We start from the raw sequence: 19,693 nt of genomic DNA, 5'->3' as shown, positions 1-19,693 counted from the left end.
ATGAGGTGACGGAGAGTTGGATGCAACTGATTCGTATACAACAATAACTACACCACCTAGTGTTAAAAGTCAGTTCTTTCCAGAATCCATACTCCTTATAGCATCTATCTGTCTGCCTCAGTCCCTTGCCTCTTCCACTTCAGGTTATAAATAAAGCTATTCGAAGCGGGTCCTGCTGCTGTAACCCATGGTTTGAGAGGATCAAAAATGGTGAAGGATTACTCAGACCAATACCACCCTGAACTAAAACCTGGGTGAATTAACAGGGGCTTTGCTTCCAAGGCACAGAAATTAGACAGCACTATTAGCAATTCCATCTTTGAGCAGCATAGTTCCCAAACAACTGGGCTTAATGCCTCATTAGCAGGAATAATTAATTTAAAAACAGGAAATGTTTTTCATATACTTCATATACTACATATGTGCTCCTCTCTATTCCTTCATAACTCTGTGTCCTCCCTTCAAAGCTTTTTCCTTGGCACCAGCCTGAGTATATGGGGATTTTTCTCTCCCCAATATATGTAGTATTCTGGCTTCTTTTCTCCCCAATCACTTGATGGCATCTGTCTCCAGAAACTGATCTGAAAGTATCTTTGGCTTTTTTAATGTTTGCCCAGGGAGCCCAAATTCTAGTCCTGCTCTGGCAAGATTCTCAAAAAAGCTTCCAAAGACACTGAAGAGTCATGAGAGAAGCATACCTCTTTAAGGGTGGAAGGAAAGGAAATCTCTTGCAAATGGAATTGGGGTACACACTGGAAAGTGATGGTGAGGATGATACCCAGAGAGCCAAGGTGAACCTGGGAAGCCTTGAATAACTCCGCATTGCTGGTTTCTGAGCACTCCATTATTGTTCCTGCTGCTGTCATCAGAGTTAATGCTACCACCTGGTACAGAGAGAAAAAGAAAAACCACATTTCAGATCCATCAAACTTCCTGATTTGATTAATCCTTCATTCCCAAGCTCATAGTACTTGAGTGAATGAACCAAACATTGGAGATTAGAAAAAGTAGTAACTGAGGAGAGGTGGCTCATGCCTCTCTACAGAGCTAGGAACTAAGAAGTGAATGGCCAGCATCACCTTTTTAAAAATACCTTTTTATTTTTCAAAATACATACAAAGATAGTTTTCAATATCCATCCTTGCAAAACTTTGTGTTCCAAATTTTTCTGCCTCCTTTCCCATCTCCCCCTGCTTCTAAATGACAAGTAACCCAATATGGATGACACATGTGCAGTTCTTCTAAGCATATTTCTATATGTCACAGCACATTTTTATGTGCTTTTAAATGAGATCATGAACTTTCAATTGTATGAAACCTCTGGAAGACTGAGATAGTGAGCAACATCCCAGCTTGGGACAGAGAGGCATAAATTCAGTGTCTTGAATTAAAAATCAAATTTTGGGAGTAGAACACAATTACAAATATGTATATTCTGGATCTTGGTACTAACCCTTAGAAAAAGCTCAAACTCCTTGGACTCTGGGCTTTTTCTCCAATTTTCTCCAATCTCCAAAAAGTGACAATATCATCACTTTCTAGTACTCTAATCTACTCAATTCTCATGACTTTGTCTTCCTCTCCATCTCAGCTATCCTCAAAAATGGTCAGATCATTGATCTTGTCATCACCAATAACTGTTCCATATCCATATTTGTGACCTTTGGAATCTCTTTATATAATAATAATAATTGCTAACTTTATATTGCACTTAATATGTGTCAGGTACTAAGCTAAATATTTTACACACATTAGCTCATTTTATTCTTACAACAACCTGGGTAGTGAGTGCGAGTATTGTCATCCCTATTTTATAGTTGATTAAACTATGAGATATTTTAAGTTAAGTGACTCGTCTAGAGTCACATAGTGTAAAGCCAAAGAAACTGAAGTAAGTCAGAGATTGGTTTTTAATTATTTTAATTGTGAAGAGTTTAGACTAGCTGGTTGAATGGGACTCCTGTCCAAAAATTATTTGACCCTCAGCAACTAAGTCGGGGAACTTTTAAAGTGTCCTTTAATTAGCATTTACAAGCTGGATAAAGAAGCTGAGAAGACAATTACTCTAACATTTTACAGCTGTTGTCTTTACTTCAGAGAGAGAGCCGAAAGAGAGAGGAGTCAACTTAGTATTTACAGCTTGGATCATGTTTTTCTTCTTTAGAATACTAATGGTTCTCTCTGGGAGCAGGTTTCTTGGGGAGGTTTTCTGGAGGCAGCCTTAGTTTCATTTAAAAGTAATAATCACCCAAATGTAGCCAGGTGCTAAAAGTTCTGATCTTATATTGTCTCCAATATAGCCCAATTAGTTTTCTTAGAGGCCTAGCTCTCTGCTTGGTTTTAAGAGCTCCCTCTGAATGTCTCCAAATCCAAAGGTTTGTCCTTCAGCCTCCAGCCAGCACAAAGGTGGTTAATGGAATAAATCTCTTTTGCCTCAGAGAGAGGGCTTGTGGGCTTCCTCTCAGAGTGCTCCTCTCCAATCCCTGGCAATGTTCTGAAGTAATTCTTTAACTCGAAGCTAAGAGCTTCTTTATAATATGATCTCCCAAAGGTTGACTCCTCCTTTTGGAGGCAGGGATTAAGGGAAGTGTGAATTTGGATATCTCATACTAAACCCTGAAATCTCCCAAACATGTGAACTCCAGTGAGTAAAGGTGTGAATACAAGCATTGTTTCTCAGTTCCACTTAGTACCTTGTTTCTTCTGGCCCATAACATCTCCTTGTAGGATCAGATCAATTATACTGAACCATGCTAAATTAGATAATTATTGTCTCTACCAACTCTAATGACTTTAATCTTTGTAAAGATTCCAACAGATCATGGCTCAGTTCCTGTCAGAGAAGGGAGTAAGACCCTTCTTGGATAAATAGGGACTTCTAACGAGGGCACAGGTAGGAAGGGAGATAATCTAATTCTACTCCAGGGTAGTCTTGGGCAAGGATGGAGTCAGTGTCAAGCACCGGGATCATTGTTTTTCTTTTCTATTCTATATTGTATCACAATGATATGTAAGACTCCATTTCCAGTCTTAATGACAAGGAAGGGAAGGGGGGGCAGTGCCCAACAATAGTAAGTGTCTGGGGTTAAATTTGAATTTAAGGCTCACCTTAATCCAGGTCCACCAATCCACCTCCTCTGCCACCTTACTGACTTACCTGATCATAACTTTCTATTGTTCCATCTTTCTTTCTGCCTTATGGCCCCTAACTCTATCCATCATCTTCATCATGGCTTCTAGTACCTCCATTCGAAGTCCTTATCTAAACCAAAAGCCCTGCACCATTTATTCTTACCTCTTTTTTCTATCTTGACCTCTTAGTGAACCATTTTTATTGTACCCTATCCCCTTGACTTGACTCCTTGTCCAGTCAAAGATCACACCTTGGATCAATGCCCAATCCTGGATTACTTCCACCATCCAAATATCTTCTCACTCTGCCCTTGAAAGCATCCAATTAATATTCAATCAATCAATTAACAAGCACTTGTTTCCTGGGCACTGGGCTTCTAAGTACAAAAAATGAAGCAATCCCTATTCTCCTCAAACCTGCATTCTAATAGAGGGAACAGAAAATCTATAGACAAATATACAAGGAATAAGTACAATTAAGGATTGCCTTCCTAGGTGTAGAAGTATGTAAGATTAAGGCCATATTCATGTCCTAAAATATTAAGAAATAATGTTAGGAAATATTACAGTCTATAGTCCTTATTTTCATTTGTAAAGACCTAATCAGTTTTCCTGAAATTTAATCAGCTTCAGAAAGGGATCTTAATTTCCTGAGACTCAGAAAATTAGAGAGAACTTGTCTTATGATTTTGTAAGAATCTCTTTTTGTTTAATTCAATTAAGAGGAATTTCTCTTAGTACACTTTAAACTAGATTGAAAAGGGAAATTAGAGAGAGGAGAGAAAGAGGCAGTAATTGTGTTGGGGAAGATAATTTTTCAAAGCGACTCCTGCTGCTACCTCATAATTGTCTTTGTTTGGTAGATTTAAAAGAAAATGTCCCTTTATTTTATGTGGTTGTGGAATTTTGTCTTTTCTTTTAGAATTGTTATAAAATAGAAGAGGACACTTCTTATGTGAGAGCTAATTCCAATTATCAAGGGGGGAAAGAAGAAGGGAAGAAGGAAGGAAGGAAGAAAGGAAAGAAAGAAGGAAGGAAGAGTGGGAGAAAGAGAAAAGGAAGAAAGAGTGAGGGAGAGGGAGAGAGGAAGGAAAGTTGTATTACGGGACGAAGAAGCTTATTGTAAAGATTGGAATTGTAAAACCTGGGTTCAAATCCAGTCTTAGAGGCTTACTGCCTGTGGGACCTTGACAAATTACTTTATCTCCCTGGGCATCAGTTTCCTCATCTGTAAAATGAGAGGGAAAGGTTGGACAAAGGGGCTCTGAGCTATGTGTCAGTATCCCACTTATTACAGTTACTACTTTTGCGACTTAGAGCAAGTCCCTTCATCTGTCTGAGATTCAGTTCTCTCATCTGTCAAATGAGGTTGGGACTAAATGGGCTCTAAGAACTCTTCTATTTCTAAATTTATGATCTAAGTAATATTAGTAACAATGATGGCAATCCTATGTCACAGTGGGCTGGAAAATTCATGCTTTGCTGCACTCATTTCTAAATTTCCTTTTGGTGTGGAGCTCAGAAAAGCAGGTGGCATTTGGGAAATTAACTGTAACATCCCCTTTGGCCTCCATTTCCAAATTAAACCCTTCTCTTGTTCCCTCCTTCTAATATTCCTCCACACTTTGTTACCTGCTAATTTGGAGGAAAATTGTTTTTGACAAGTACGATTGGTGCTGTTATGCTCAGGGTGAAAGAACAGATAATGCTGAACTAATTTCTGATTAATCATAGTCCAAGCTTGTAGGATAGAATGAGGTCTCTTACCAGATGGGCAAAGGAAGGAACCAAAAAAAAATTATGTGAATTCACATAAAAATGAATGAATTGTGGTGTTCCATTTTAGCTCTGGAGTTCAGCAACCCAATTGGAACTTAAAACTATGAAGTAGCTAAGGGGTACATGGATAGTGTACTTAAGTCAGGATGTTTGTTGTTCGGTTGATTTCACTCATGTCTAATTCTTCATAATCCCATTGAGGGTTTTCTTGGCAAAGATATTGGAGTGGTTTGCCATTTCCTTCTCCAGCTCATTTTACAGATGAAGAAACTAAGGCAAAAAGGGTTAAATGATCTTCCGAGGGACACACAACTATGAAGCATCTGAAGCCAGATTTGAATTCAGGAACCTGAGTCTTTCAGAGTCAGGATGACTTGAGTTCAAATCCTTCAGGAAGATAGTCTCCTAGTTCTGTGACTCTGGGAATGTCATTTTACTTCTCTGAAATTCAGTTTCCTCAAAGATAAAAGAGAGCGTATATTAGTATACTATTACACTATTAGGTTCTATTAGGAACCTACTCACAGGATTGTTATGAGAATCAAAGATACAGCATATGTAAATTGATATATAAATGCTATTTATTCTTATAGCAATTTGGATCATCTCCTTCAGCACCCAGTCAGATGGTTCATGATATGTTTTGGGCCAGGGCTTTGTAAACATTTTCCACTCATGACCCCTTTTTGTCCAGGTGTACAGGTATATAAAATAGATGTGCAAATCTAACATTTACTGATAATAAATCATAATTTTGTGACCCCTACATTCAGTTACATGACCCCACTTGAGGTCACTAGCCACAGTTTAAGAAACTTTGTTTTAGGTTATAAGGATCTGAGATTGCATCATAGAATGTGTGAACATTTCCTTTTAGTTCTTCAATCTTCTTGCACAAGTGCTGTGCAGTGCCTTGTTAATCTCCCATCAGGATCACAGTAACAAGTTCACATTTACAGGGAGCTTTTTAAAAACTTCAGGATCCTAACAACCCTATTTATTCCCCTACAAAATAAGTGAAACAAGTATCATCATCACTTCTTGTCAGAGCTACAAGAAAAGCCACTCAGAGTGAAAGCCTTCCTTGATTCTTGACAGAGTTCAGCCACAAAAATGGAAGTTTGCACTTGATCCCAGAACTCCCACTTCATGGGAAAAGTTGGCTCTTATAGAAACAGAAACAGAGGCCTTTCCCACTTTCACTCCTCTCCCTGAGCCCATGATTTTGTGAATTAGTCTCAATTAGCCTGTGATTCTGGCATGGAATTCCATTCTCACCTGAGTGGCCAAAATGCCATGCTTGATCCCGGTATTGTGGGTTCCTGTCCCAATCACACCAGCAGCAGTAACATCTGATACAGCTCCCAAGCTGCAGCCCCAGAAAAGAAAGCAGAAAAAGAGGAAGGGCAGAAGTGATTAATTTTCCTTTGAAAAATAGACTATTTATCCATGAACAGTCAAACAGGAGTATGCAGACCAACCCTAGGCCAGAAAACTGAAGTCTACTCTCAGCTTACCATGTTTTATCTTCTTCCTTTCCAATTCTAACATCCTGGTTCACCTTTTTTTTTTTTTTTAATTTGTATTTGATTTGTTTATTTTTTTCCCTAGTTACATTTAAAACAAATTTTTTACATTTGTTTTTAAAACTTTTGAGTTCTAGGTTCTCTCCATTAACCTACCCATAATTAAGAAACCACATGTAAAATTATGCAAAATATTTTCATAGAAGACATGTTGTGAAAGAAAATGCAGATTTCCCACCCTAATGAAAATAAAAACTCTCAAGAAAAATAAAGTGAGAGAGAGAGAGAGAGGGAGAGAGAGAAGGAGAGGGAGAAGGAGAGGGAGAGGGAAAGGGAGAGAGAGAGGGAGAATATGTTTCAATCTGTATTCAGACACAATCAGTTCCTTCTCTGGATATGGATAGGATTTTTCATCATAAGTCCTTCAGAGTAGTCATGGATCATTGTATTACTGAGAATAGCAAAGTTGTTTCCAGCTGGACATCCCAGAACATTGCTACTTTATACACAGTACATTTCACTTTGAGTTCATGGAGGATTTTCCAGGTGTTTTTTTTTTCTGAGAACATACTGCTCATCATTTCCCATAGAACAATAATATTCCATTTCAGACACATCCTGGTGCTCCTTTTAAAGCAATATGTTTATCCCAAGCTCTAGTATGGTCAGGGTTCAAATTTTAGAATAGAGTTCTAACAGGTACCATATGATATAGTTAAAAGAAAGAAAGAAAGAAAACAAGCCCTTACTACCTATGGCAATTGATCTATCATTTCTCCTAGAAGGTAAAGGCAGGTAGGTGTCACAGTGCATATACACATACACATATATTTATATATCACTGCATATATCAGTATAGACAAGTAAATAGAAGGTAACATTGGAGGGGAGGGACTAGTACTAGGGAAAAATCAGAAAAGACCTCCAGGAGAAGTCTGGAAGGTTTGGGAGTTCAATTCCAGCCTCAATCAATCACTAGCTACATGATCTTAATCGAGTCACTTAACTCTGCCTTGGAGGCAGTTAAGTTTAGGCTCAGTGGATAGAGTACTGGGTTGAGTGCCAAGAATTACTAAAGTCAAATCTAGCCTCAAACACCTACTAGTTGCATGATTCTGGGCAAGACACTCAAACTGTTTGCCTTAATCCACTGGAGAAGGAAATGGCTAAACACTCCAGTATCTTTTCAAAGCCCACAGATAATATGGTCCATGGGATCATGAAGAGTCAGACGAGGTGGACAGCAACCATGGAGGGAGAGCATTCTGGGGGTGAGGTGCCTGTCCAAAGGCACCATGGTAAGAGATGGAATATTGTGTGGGATAGATAGCAGAAAGCCCTGTTTGATTGGGATGAAAAGAGTGATTGAAGGTGAGTGATAAATGATAAAGTTGGAAATACAGGTTGGAGTCAGGCTGTCAAAAGGCACTGAATGCCAAACAGCGAGGTCTGTATTTGATCTTAGAGGCAGCAGGGGAGTGATGTTCTGGCACCCAGAATCTTTGTGCCTAAGGAACTTAGACCTGCCTCCTTCCCCACATCATTCCTTGCCCACAACAGACCTTTGACAAATGCCAATTGACTGTTTATCAAAGTGGCACTTTGCTTTGTACAATCTGTGTGACCTTGGACAGTATCTTTGAGTTCTAGTTTCTTCATCCATAAAATATAGGGTTAGATTGGTTGGCCACTGGGATCTCATTTATACCTAGATCTATGAAATCTCTTATTCTAATAAATCCGGGGCTCCTGGCTTTGTTGCTAACTTTCTCAGCTAACTCCCCTGAATCTATTAAAATTAGAGGGATGAAAAAGATGAGCTTGAAGAAAATCTAAAAGCTGGGATTATGAAGCAAATGGTCTTAACTTTTTTGTGTTTCTTGGACCCGTTTGGTAATTTTGGTGAACAGGCCTAGGGACTTCAACTCAGGAGAACAATTTTAATTGCATAAAATAAAAGACAGAAATTTATAAAGGAAACCAAGAATATAGATATAGTTACATCCTTTTAAAAAATAAACTATCAATCATTTGTGAGGGGAAAGGAGGAGAGAGACATTGGTAGAGACAGGAACCCAAGTTTCCCTGAGTTCAGATACCAAACAGCACAATAAGCCACTCTAGCTCTGCCACAGGGAAATAAATATGAGTGAGATGGCTCATCTTCATAGTCCCAAGGACTTTCCTTGATTAATAATTATTGATCATTTTAAACTTTTATTATATACATTTATTGGCATTATTTATTAGTTTTACTGTTCATTATTTTCAGTTGTGTCTACCTGTCTGTGACCCCATTTGGGATTTTTTTTTTTTGGGCAAAGATATAGGAGTGATTTGCCATTTTCTTCTCCAGCTCATTTGATAGATGAGGAAATTGAGGAAAACATTTCAGTGACTTGCCCAGGGTCACCCAGCTAGTCAGTGGGATTTGAACTCAGAAAAATGAGTCTTCCTGATTCTAAGTTTGTTGCTCTATCCACTGTACCACCTAGCTGCCCATTTATTTATTTATATTATTTATACATTTATATATGTATATATGCTGTGCATACATGCATACTATTTAAAGAGATATAGATCTATATGTGTGAACATATATATATATATATGTATACATACACACACACACATATAATATTCTAGTACCTTAAGATTACAATGGATTCTGCATACATTATCTCAGTCTTCACAGGCAGATAGGTGGACTGGTGAAAAGAGAACTGGGCTTGGAGTCAGGACAACCAGAGTCCAAATTTAGCTTGAGAAACTTACTAGATGTGTGAAACTCTGGGCAAGACACTTAACTCTGCCTCATTTTCTTCCTCTGTAAAACGAACATAATAGTTGCTATCTTCCAGGGTTGAAGGGATCAAATAAAGTAATATTTGCAAAAGTGCTTTGCACATAGTAGAAGCTATATAAATTTTGGCTGTTATTGTTCTTATCTCTTAGAGGTGGATGCTTCTATTTCTATTTTGCAGATTAGAATAAGTAAAATTCAGTGAGGTTAAGTGATTTTCCAAAAGTCACAAAGATAATGTGTTGGAAAGTAGGATCTGAACATAGATTTTGTGCTCATCTCCTTAACCCCCAACCTCCATATCTGAGTTGCCTCTAGAAGAGCAAGGGGGCAGCCTACCAGACTGGAACACAGCCATTTTTAAGAGTACAGCAAGGACTGTACACTCCCCCAGGAGAAAGAGCATGACCACATTCTTAAGATGAACAGAGTGAAAGAAATTCTAATGCTCCAGAAATTAATGTTCATAATTAATAAGAACAAATTCCTTCCTGTCCTCATTGGTCACAGGATCTGGTGTGAAAAGTTCCTACTGAGCTCAGAAGAATTCAAGAGACAGCTCCTCCCTCCCTGTTATGGGACCACATCCTTGAGATGTTATTGATTACTGAGAGACAGTGAACAGAGACCTTAAGTCCTGACTTTGAGGCACTGATTGAACAGATAGCTATCAATACTATGTTTTCAAGGTCACAGAACCCAGAATAATTCTCCTAATTGGTATCTAAAAACCCACAACTGGAGATTTATTCCTTTGGCTTAATTTTGGGGCCCATCAAAATGCCAATGCCCTGGGAGAGAAAAAAGGAGAGAAAAATCCATCTCTGCCTTTACAAAGTAAAATTTCATCTTTTCCTAGATTCTTGCAGACAAAGCACATGATCTGCTTGTTTATATACCATTATTTCAAAAGAACTGAGATGTCACCAATGTGAGTGGAAAGAGAGCAAGCAGAAAATGCTGGATTTGTATCCTTTTATTGCTACTTAGAGGATTGTGGGTCTATGGCTGAAAGGATTTTAAGGTCATCTGGTCCAACTTGAAGCTCAAGGTCACCCAAGGAGCAATCCTGAGGTTGCTTCTAACTTTTTCCAATGTGCCACACTCTTTAGCTATGTAACTGTGGGAAAGTCCCACAACCTGGAAAGTGTGCTAGATTTGGAGTCACAGAAAATCTGGGTTCAAATCTCAGCTTTATAACTTACTCAATGTGTGACATTGAGCATATCTCCCTCTGAGATTTGATTCTTTCCTGTAAAAGATACGGTTGATGCTTTCTAGTTCTAAATCTGTGATTTTCTAATCCTACAAACCTCTCTGAGCCTCAGTTTCCTTATCTGTAAAATAGAGATGCTAATTCTTCCACTACTTCTAGTTCACTTGCATCACCTCCCTCATATCATGGTCTTCTTTGAGAATGAAGGACAAATAACAACAACTTAATAGAAGGAGAACTCTTTACCATCCTTAAAGTGCCAGGTACAGATGAGTTCTTGTTCCCTCTCCTAAAGGATAATAAAATACAGCTCTTCTTCTGTGCCTTAATTGAGGGTCCAACTATCCATCTTAGTCAATGGACCAAATCCCAAAATTGTCACTAGCCTTTCAGTGATGTGCTTGCCAACCTTACTGAGGCTGGACCTCAGAACAAAAATCTTGTCAGTCTTTCATCCAAATTCAAAACCTTAACAGGCTTACACTACAGCTTATGCACTATTGGTAGAACCCTTGAGAACTCAAGATCAACTTCCTCACCAGGGTGATGGATGACTCTAATAGAAGCTCTCCTTTGCTCTTTCCAGAAATTCAAGCTTCCACTTGGCCAGCATGATAGGGTTGAAGAGAATGAGCTGAATTTTGGAGTCAGAGCTTTTGGTTATATAGTCATTTGTAGTTCTTTATTACCTGCTTTGAGGTTTTCTTAGCAAACATACAGGAGCAATGTGCCATTTCCTTCTCAAACTCATTTTATGGATAAGGAAACTAAGGCAAATAGGGTTAAATCAGTTGCCTGCGGTCACAGAGCTAGTAGGTGTCTGAGGCCAGATTTGAATTCAGGAGGAGGAATTTTCCTGACTCCAGGTCTGGAATTCTATCCACTGCACCACCTAGCTGCCCCAGAGTCAGAGGATCTGGATTCTAATTCCAGCTGTGTCTCTTATTTCTTGTGTGACTTTGAGGAATCAAATGAGAGTCTACCAGACCCTGTAAAAAATAAGAGAAACAGATACTGCTCTCAAGTCATGTAATCCCCCTGGGCTGCAGCTTCCTCATCTGTAAAACGAAAGGATTGGAATTGGGCTTTAAGGTCCCTTCCCATACTACAATCTATGATGCTATGACTTGGGGTTAGAGGGAACCAGGAAATCAGTCTCTCCTCTTGCGGCAAGAAGTCACCACTAAGATAGGAAGGTCTTGCTTACTTGGAGAGTGCCAGGCCATATTTTCTCAGCTCCACATTCAAGTCCATCAGGAAGATACCTGCTTCCACTGTGACTTGACGCTTTTCCTTGTCTACCTGCAAAAGAACAGAGCTGGAGAGTGACTCTACTGTCCCCAGAAGCCCTTGTCAATCATAGTGATTGAGCTAACCTTTCCCTAGAAGGTAAAGACAGTTAGATGTCACAGAACATAGGGCACTGGGTTTGGAGTGAAGAAAACCTGAATTCAAATCCTGCGTCATACTTACTAGGTTTGTTCTTCAAGTTAAGTCACTTAACCTCTAACTGACTCCATTTCCTTTTTTTTCTTTTTTAAAATTTTATTTATTTTAAGCCTTTTATTTTCAAAATATATGCATGTAGTTTTCAACATTCACCCCTGAAAAATCTTATGCTCTAAATTTTTTCCCCTCCTTTTTCTCTGCCTCTTCCTTTAGATAGCAAGCAATCCAGTACATGTTAAACATATACAATTCTTTGATACTTATTTCCACAATTATCATGCTGCAAAAGAAAAATCAGATCAAAAAGAAAAACTGAAAAAAGAAAAACAAAAGGCAAGCAAACAACAACAACAAAATGAAAATACTATGTTGTGGTCCACATTTAGTACCCACAGACCTTTTTCTGGATGCAGATATCTCTCTCCATCACAAGTCTATTGAAATTAATGCCTCAGTTTTCTCATCCATGAAATGAGAGGGTTGGAGTCTCATTTTGCTGGTCTCTAAGGTCCCTTCTGACTCTGTGTCTATGATCCTCTGATGCAGGCTGCATTTGTGGTAGGAATGCCCCCAGCCTAACTGAACTTCTCCCCTGGGAAGCTGAGGACTAAGTGTAGCTAAGTGGAGAGGGTTAGAAGAAAACTACAAAGAAAAAAGTGATCCAGGAGATCCTGATTTGGGAACAGAGGCTTGGAGCAATTAAGCATCATGCCCACAATTAATGTCGGGAATGAGGCTAGATTCTGACAGGGATCATTACACAGGCATATCCAGGTAATGGAGCCCATTTCCCTACATGTCCAGGTTTCTTTGGGCAGCTGTCAGGGCACTGACCTGGGGGACTCCAATAACTGCAAAAGACCCTCAGTCTCACTAGAGCTCTGAACTCCCTTTGCCTTCTTCCCAAACTAGACTGAGTTCTTTAATTAACGAATTAGCAGGAGAAAATCTGGACAGGAAAAAAGGGTAACTAGATGCTCCAGCAAATACTTTAGGGAAATCAATTAGCATAATTCTGCTAATTTAGTCACCCTTAATTATTACTATGGCTGATCTCTTGATGGAATTTTTAGGAAGAGGCATTTAACATCAATAAGCTTGCATGATAATGAATTGGATTTAGACAAGAATTGGACCTTCAAGGTCATCTTCAATCCCTCCTCATTTTACAGGTGGGAAAACTGAGGCTTAAAGAAGAAAATTGACTTAGAGATCTACCTCTCCACCCCTTTTACAGCTTATTCCCACCTTTCATATTTTTCAATCTAGTAATACTGATCTCCTGATTTTTCCTTGAATGCAATACTCTATCTCTTGATTCTGAGCACTTTCACTGGGTATCTCTTCTCTCTAGAATTCTCTCCCAAAACATCTTTATCAGCTGGCTTCCCTGGCTTTCTCGAGATCTCAGTTAAGTCTTACTTCGACAAGAAGGCAGGGTTGTTTCCTGATCCCTCTTAATACTAGGGGTTTTTCCTCTATTGATTATATCCAATTTACTCTGTAAATAGCTTGCTTGTACTTAGCTGTTTCACTTATTACTGTAAGCTTCTTAAGAACAGGAACCAACTTTTTGACTTTCTTTGTATCTTCAGCACAGTGTGTAGAACATAATAATTGCTTAATTAAGGCTAACTATTGTTGAGTGATGAATGATTCATAGGTAAAAGGCACAGATGGGATGAGGACCCAGGTCCCCTGACTTCAAATCCAGCGTTCTTAGAGGCTGATGATGAAGTGTGCGCCTGATTAAAAGAACTAATTCTGCTAAAAATCACCACCGAAAGATATTTCTAACCCCCTAGAGGTTCTGTGCTATAGGAAAGAGCACTAGGCTGAGTGCCCAGGAGAGGTGGGCTCTTGTCCTGGCTCTGCTATTAATGAGCTTGGTGGTCTTTTTGGGCCTGTAAAATGAGGGGGTTGGACTAAGTGATCTCTAAGGTAGAATCCCTTCCAGCTCCAACATTCTCAGACTCTCTGCCTGAGTTAAGGCTCACTTTTCAGCAAAGAACACAATAGCTCATAATAAGAGGGCCTTGCACTCTCACTCGGAGGTGGGAAAGTTTAACGACATCAATTTACAAGTGTAATGGAGCATTAATAGTGGTTTCCCACCCTACTACCTCCCTAGGGCATCAGCCCTAAACATCAAGCCTTTGCGAAGAAAGGCAAAGCTTGTCAGAATCTGGGGGTTTCAGAAGGTTAGAAATCTAATCGTTTATGGGGTTACCTTGAGAATCCGGTTCATCTTTCCCATATGGATCATGAAGCCATCAGTGCAGGCGATATCTGAGGGAGAATGGCCTCCCCCAACTGCCTTCACACGTTTGTTTTGCTTCTTGGCTAGGTCCAGCACCTACAGAGATATCAAGACTAGGTTTAGGACCTTCTCTCCCTCCCTCCTTCCTTCTTCCCTTCTTCCCTTCTGTCCTTTCCTCCTTTCCCTTCCTCCCGCTCTTTATCCCTTCCTACCAGTATTTCTTTCCTTCTCTACTTCCTTCCATCCCTTCTTCTTTTCTTTCATCCTTCCTTTCTTCCCTTCTCCCTCTCTTCCATCCTCTCTTCTCTCCTTCCCTTCCCTCCTCTCTTCCTTCCTCCTTTCCTTCCTTCTTTCTCTCTTCCCTTCCTCCCTTCCTTCCCTTTCCTTCCTCTTTCCCTCTCTTCTACCTCCTTCTCTTCTTTTCTTCCTTCTCTTTCCTTTCATCCCTCCCTCCTTCTTCCCTTCCTTCTCTCTCTTATCAGTATCTCCACATTTTCATAACACTCAGAAAACTAAGTATGTGAAAATGAATTCAGTCCATTCTCATTAAGTCTTTAAAAGAAGAACTATTATGTATATCTTTTGTTTTTATACAACTTTCATGTCCCTTTATATGTATCCTTCCTAACCCAGAGAGTCATCCCTTATGATAAAGAATAAAAAAGAAAGTTAAAAAGACAGTTCAGCAAGACTACCCAACACAGAGTCCAATACAGTCCAATACAATGTCTCATATTCAGAGTTCCCCACCTCTGTAAAAAGAGGGACCTCCTCTGCTATGAAGAAATGATGACTATAAACCAAGAAATAGTTATACATGGTAAGCTTTCTCCTGGAAGGATGTAATGAAAAAGAGGAGCCAGGGAAATCAAAAGAGGACTAAATCTAGAAAGAGGAAATAAAGAAGTGGGAAAGAAACTGAAGTGTGTGTGTGTGGCTGATGGAGTGGGACTGAAAAGGAATAAAAGCAGAGTGGCTTAATGGTAGAGTGTTGGGCTTGGTGCTCTAATCATTCCTCTGACACTGTTAGTTTTGTGATTGAGAAAGGCAATTTCCTTGGTCTTAACTACAGTTAGTTCTGCTATTGACCTATACAAAATCGAGCAATTCAAAAACTACAAAGCTTATGGGAAAAATTAGGTTGAGATACAAACACTCAGAAACTTCATCAGTTACCCAGTAAGATACATATGAGGTAATAAAAATGATGGCATAGTTTTAAATAGTTAGGTTTTGTTTATACGCACACACATACACATATAATATGTTAAATGGTTAGGAAATACATAAATGTGACAATAAAAGTAGCAGGCTACTGCTCTGTCTAGGCAATTCTAGGACTAAAATAGAAATAAGGAATGCATTACACAAATGGGGACCAACTCTTCTCTGCCCACACTTTCATCTATACCAGAAGATATCTATATAATAAATGTGACTCTTAGACATGTTTAGGATGTTGAATGATTTTTTTATATATGGAAAAGTTGACAGATGCAAAAGGAGAGATAACTACAATCTTGCAGAATAAAAGAAACTGAGGCAGTTGGCAGATGTTTGATATGTATGACTGGAATACTATCAAGTTCAGTTTAGTTGGGCAGATTTCTTTCATTCTTGCTATTTCTCAAGGAAGAAATTGAGCATAAACAAGCTCAAAATTTAAGTTATGTTCAAATTGTTCTCTAATATAGCAATTTAATTCAGACACATTCATATTTTCAAAAAAAACTTTAGCAGAACTGATCAAAGTTAGATAGAGGATCACTTATAGTTTGAATTATGGAATTAAGGAAATTCTCCACCCTTGTGAATTCAGGCAGGAAGAAATGAAAAAGGTCATCATGGTTCTCTGAGAGTAAATTCATTTAGCTCTTTTCCACAATGGCTTGCCGTGAAATTTTGGACTTTTCTGGATCTAGGAAAGATAATCTCCTGGGTCTCTGCCATAGGAGAACTGTAGGGATGAAACTGCTGTGCTCATACTTTCACAGAGCTAGATTTTAAAAGGACAGAGGTATTTTATTCTAACCCCCTCACTTTACAGGAGAGGAAATTAGTCTCAGGCAGAATACATAATTAGTAAGTGCCAGATGTAATATTGCAACCCAGGGCCAGCATTTCTTCCATCTTACCACACTGTTTTTCTATGGGTAGAACTGTGGGTCATCCCTAATGGAGGGTTAGTTTAAGCCCATTGTTGACAATGTCACTCACCTGTCTGACCTCCTCCACACATGTGGGCTGAAAGTACATCTCTGGGGAGCAGCCATAGGTCTTTGCCCAGTTCTGGAACTTGAATCCTTTCTGGCCATGCACCTGAATTGTGAATAAAATAAGATGAACAATCACTTAGATGATGGGGCCTCAAAATCTCTAAGAAATCACCTTTGCTTTCCAGAACTGATCCCAACCCATCATTCAACCTGATTTCTCCCACTCCCTTCTACTTTTCAACTCTGCCCTGACAGATGGACAAGGGTATAGGAAAGTCATTTCCATGAAACAATTCACAGGATTATAAATTTAGAGCCTGAAGGGACTTCAGGTGCCATTTAGTCCAAACTAAATCACAGAGATAGTAATAGGCAGGATCTGAACCAAGATTCTGACCCCAATTCTAGCTCTCTTTCCATTATACCATGAAACATAGAGCCAGAGAAGACAACATTTTATCCAAGTCATCAACCAAATGGAAACCAACTTTTGGTATCTTTTGGAAGTCCTTTCTAAGCTGGATTAAGGTTTTCTTAAAAATGGCTCCTTAAAATCATTTCTTTTTGAAGACAGTCAGATTTGGGAGGACTTAGAACTGGCCAGAGAGGTGTCTGCAGGTTCCCCATTATCAGGAAAGGGGGAAAGTATCTTTAGACAGAGCTCATGAATAATTAGGGGGAAAGAGAACACATCCAGGCTGTAAATGATAAAAAGTTGGTGGAGAAAGAAAATCATGGATTTGGGAAGATTGTAGAGGATTTTGGAAGATCACAGGTAATTAATAATCATAGGCAGGATTTGAGCCTGGGTTTTCTGGATTCCAGCTACTTGGTGCCACAGTACATAGATCTCCAGACCTGAAATCAGAGAGACTCATCTTTTGAGTTCAAATCTGGCCACAAATGGTTACTAGCTGTGTGACTTTGCACAAATCATTTAATCCTGTTTGCCTCAATAAAATGAGCTGGAGAAAGAAATGGCAAACCACTCCAGTATCTTTGCCAAGATATAGAGTCACAAAAAGTTAGACAAGACTAAAAAAAGACTGAAACCAAACAAAAACAATTTCTATTAAAGTTAATGCTCACCCCACTATATTGTGTTACTGCCCTGATCAAATGATAGCAAATCCTCTATCAAATATGATAGGCAACATCAAATATTTTGCAAACTTTAAAGCATTTTTATACTTTAATTTAGCTAAGAGACATAGAGCTGAGGAGAGAGAACTGGGTTCAGATGTCAACTCTGAAGCATACAGACTGTGTGAGCCTGAGTAAGTCATTAACCCTTTAGTGTCCTAAAACAGAAGTATCAAATGCACAATCTTGGAAAATATTTGGCAAAATAAATAAAACTTCGAAAGAAAAAAGATCACACTCATATATAATTTTCTTTTTTCTACATTAAAAAATTATTATTTTTATTACAGTTTTTTATTTTCAAAACATATGCATGGATAATTTTTCAATACTGATCTTTGCAAAACCTTGTGTTTCAAATTTTTCCCTCCCTTGCCTCATCTCCTCCCCTAGATGGCAAGTAATCCAATATATATTAAATATGTTAAAAACATCATATGTAATTTTCTAAGTCAACATGCAGCCATTAGGGAGCCTTAGGTAAAGTTTAATGATTACGGTTTCTATTTGATCTAAGCAATTCTTTAAGTGGCTGAGGTGTTGACCTGCATTTGTAAAGAAAATTTCTTAATCAGGCAGTTGCCCAAACCAATTAATATACAGATCCATTATTATTACTATTGGAGTCTAGTCCTGTATCAGATATTACAGTGCCCCACAAAGGTATTTCATCCTTGTATTCTAAATGCAGTGCTTAAAATTCCAGTACAAGTATAGGAGCAAATCGTCAAACCTTTAAAGAGGTCCCCTATCCACTTGGCTGTTGCTCAGAATCCTTGACCCTACTTATTTGAATCTCTGGAGGGTCCCAAATCTAAGCCAGACTTCTAGAACTGACCTATGCTAGTTCCATAATGGGAAATTTCCTACCATCATATCCAGCTATCCAGTTGCTCCCGGTCTGGGTCTGTTTCTCTCTCTCTCTGGAAATGAGATGTTCCTGGGCAGAGATGTCAAAGCAAAGGTGATTTTCAGAAGAGAAGTAAGGAGTCCTCTCCTGGTTTTAACAGTTCTATCTCATCTGCTGCGTCAGCCCTTGGGGGTTTGGGACTAGGTAATATGTAACTGACCCTTTTCCCCAGGGAAGAAGATGAGATTATGAACTGCAGTCTGACCTATATCTCCAGGGCAGGGGAAAGAAAAAAAAGGGGGGAAATAGAAGTAATATCTCTCAGATTATTTTCAGTGTATCCTGTATATGTCCTGTTTGTATTATTTATCAGTCTATTATCCTCCCCTTAAGAATGTAAGTTCTTAGAGGGAAAGGGCTGGTTTTGTTGTTGCTTTGTGGTCATTCTTTGCATCCCCAGGGCTTAGCACAGTGCCTAGCCCATGGCAAGCACTTAATAAATGCTTCTTGTTTCAATCTGAAGTGACTTGACCTGACTTTAGTAGATGCCTAGTATATATAAGCAGGATAAGATACCAGACACTGAGGTCCTTTCTTGAACTAAACTGCCAAGCATTCCAACTCTGCTGCAAGAGAATGCAACTCTGTGGGGCTGACCACATTGTTCAAATGCCAAATGCACGCTTGCCAAACAGATTATTTTATGGAGAACTCACTCAGGACAAGCACTCACCAGGTGGTCAGAAAAAGCGATATAAGGACACTCTCAAGGTCTCTTAAAAACTTTAGAATTGATTGTATGTCATGGGAGAGCCTGGCACAGGACTGCCCAGCATGGCGTGCCCTCATCAGAAAAGGTGCTGTGTTCTATCAGCAAAATGGAATTGAAGTACTGTGCTCTATGAACAAAGCAGAATTGAATCAGCTCAGAAGAAGTTAGAGTTCCCCCCGCCCAATGTTTATAGAGACTATTTGTGTCCCATCTATAGCAGAGATTCCAAGCTTGTACTGGTTTGGTCAGCCACAGTCAGACACCCCATAACTTAACTCTAATATAGTAATGTCATTTTGGTCCTGGTTGAGAACAAAGGACAACAACCAAGAAACCATAAGCAAGTTGGCTTTAGAAGGCGTGGAATTTTTGGAAAACACAAAAGGGGCTTTTCCCTTAAAATGGCTCCCTGTCAGTCAATCCTAGAAGGTTTAATAACAAAAATAACCATGTGAGAAGGGGGTGGAAGAGTGGGAGATACTGCTCATCATCATTATAAAGAACTTTTTCAACCTCTTTCCCTCAACCCTCAACCCTAAGGATTAAA

The 19,693-nt window shown here is 39.1% G+C and overlaps 1 protein-coding gene across 1 annotated transcript in view; it reads right to left on the bottom strand.

Moving 5' to 3' along the window:
• The window catches only part of LOC127548799 (L-gulonolactone oxidase-like), a 53,775-nt gene extending 35,305 nt beyond the window's left edge, over positions 1-18,470 (bottom strand). The window contains exons 1-6 of the mRNA XM_051976388.1: positions 18,395-18,470; positions 16,383-16,484; positions 14,136-14,261; positions 11,664-11,758; positions 6,190-6,280; positions 699-884 (exon numbers count right to left, since the gene is read on the bottom strand). Coding sequence (XP_051832348.1) covers positions 699-884; positions 6,190-6,280; positions 11,664-11,758; positions 14,136-14,261; positions 16,383-16,484; positions 18,395-18,400 — 606 coding nt within the window. The 5' untranslated portion in view covers positions 18,401-18,470. The remainder of the gene's footprint in view (positions 1-698; positions 885-6,189; positions 6,281-11,663; positions 11,759-14,135; positions 14,262-16,382; positions 16,485-18,394) is intronic.
• Positions 18,471-19,693: the final 1,223 nt, after the last annotated feature.

The sequence above is a fragment of the Antechinus flavipes genome, chromosome 2 (genome assembly GCF_016432865.1).
Source record: "Antechinus flavipes isolate AdamAnt ecotype Samford, QLD, Australia chromosome 2, AdamAnt_v2, whole genome shotgun sequence".
In the NCBI taxonomy this organism is placed as follows: domain Eukaryota; kingdom Metazoa; phylum Chordata; class Mammalia; order Dasyuromorphia; family Dasyuridae; genus Antechinus; species Antechinus flavipes.
This window is presented reverse-complemented; position numbering and strand designations above follow the sequence as displayed.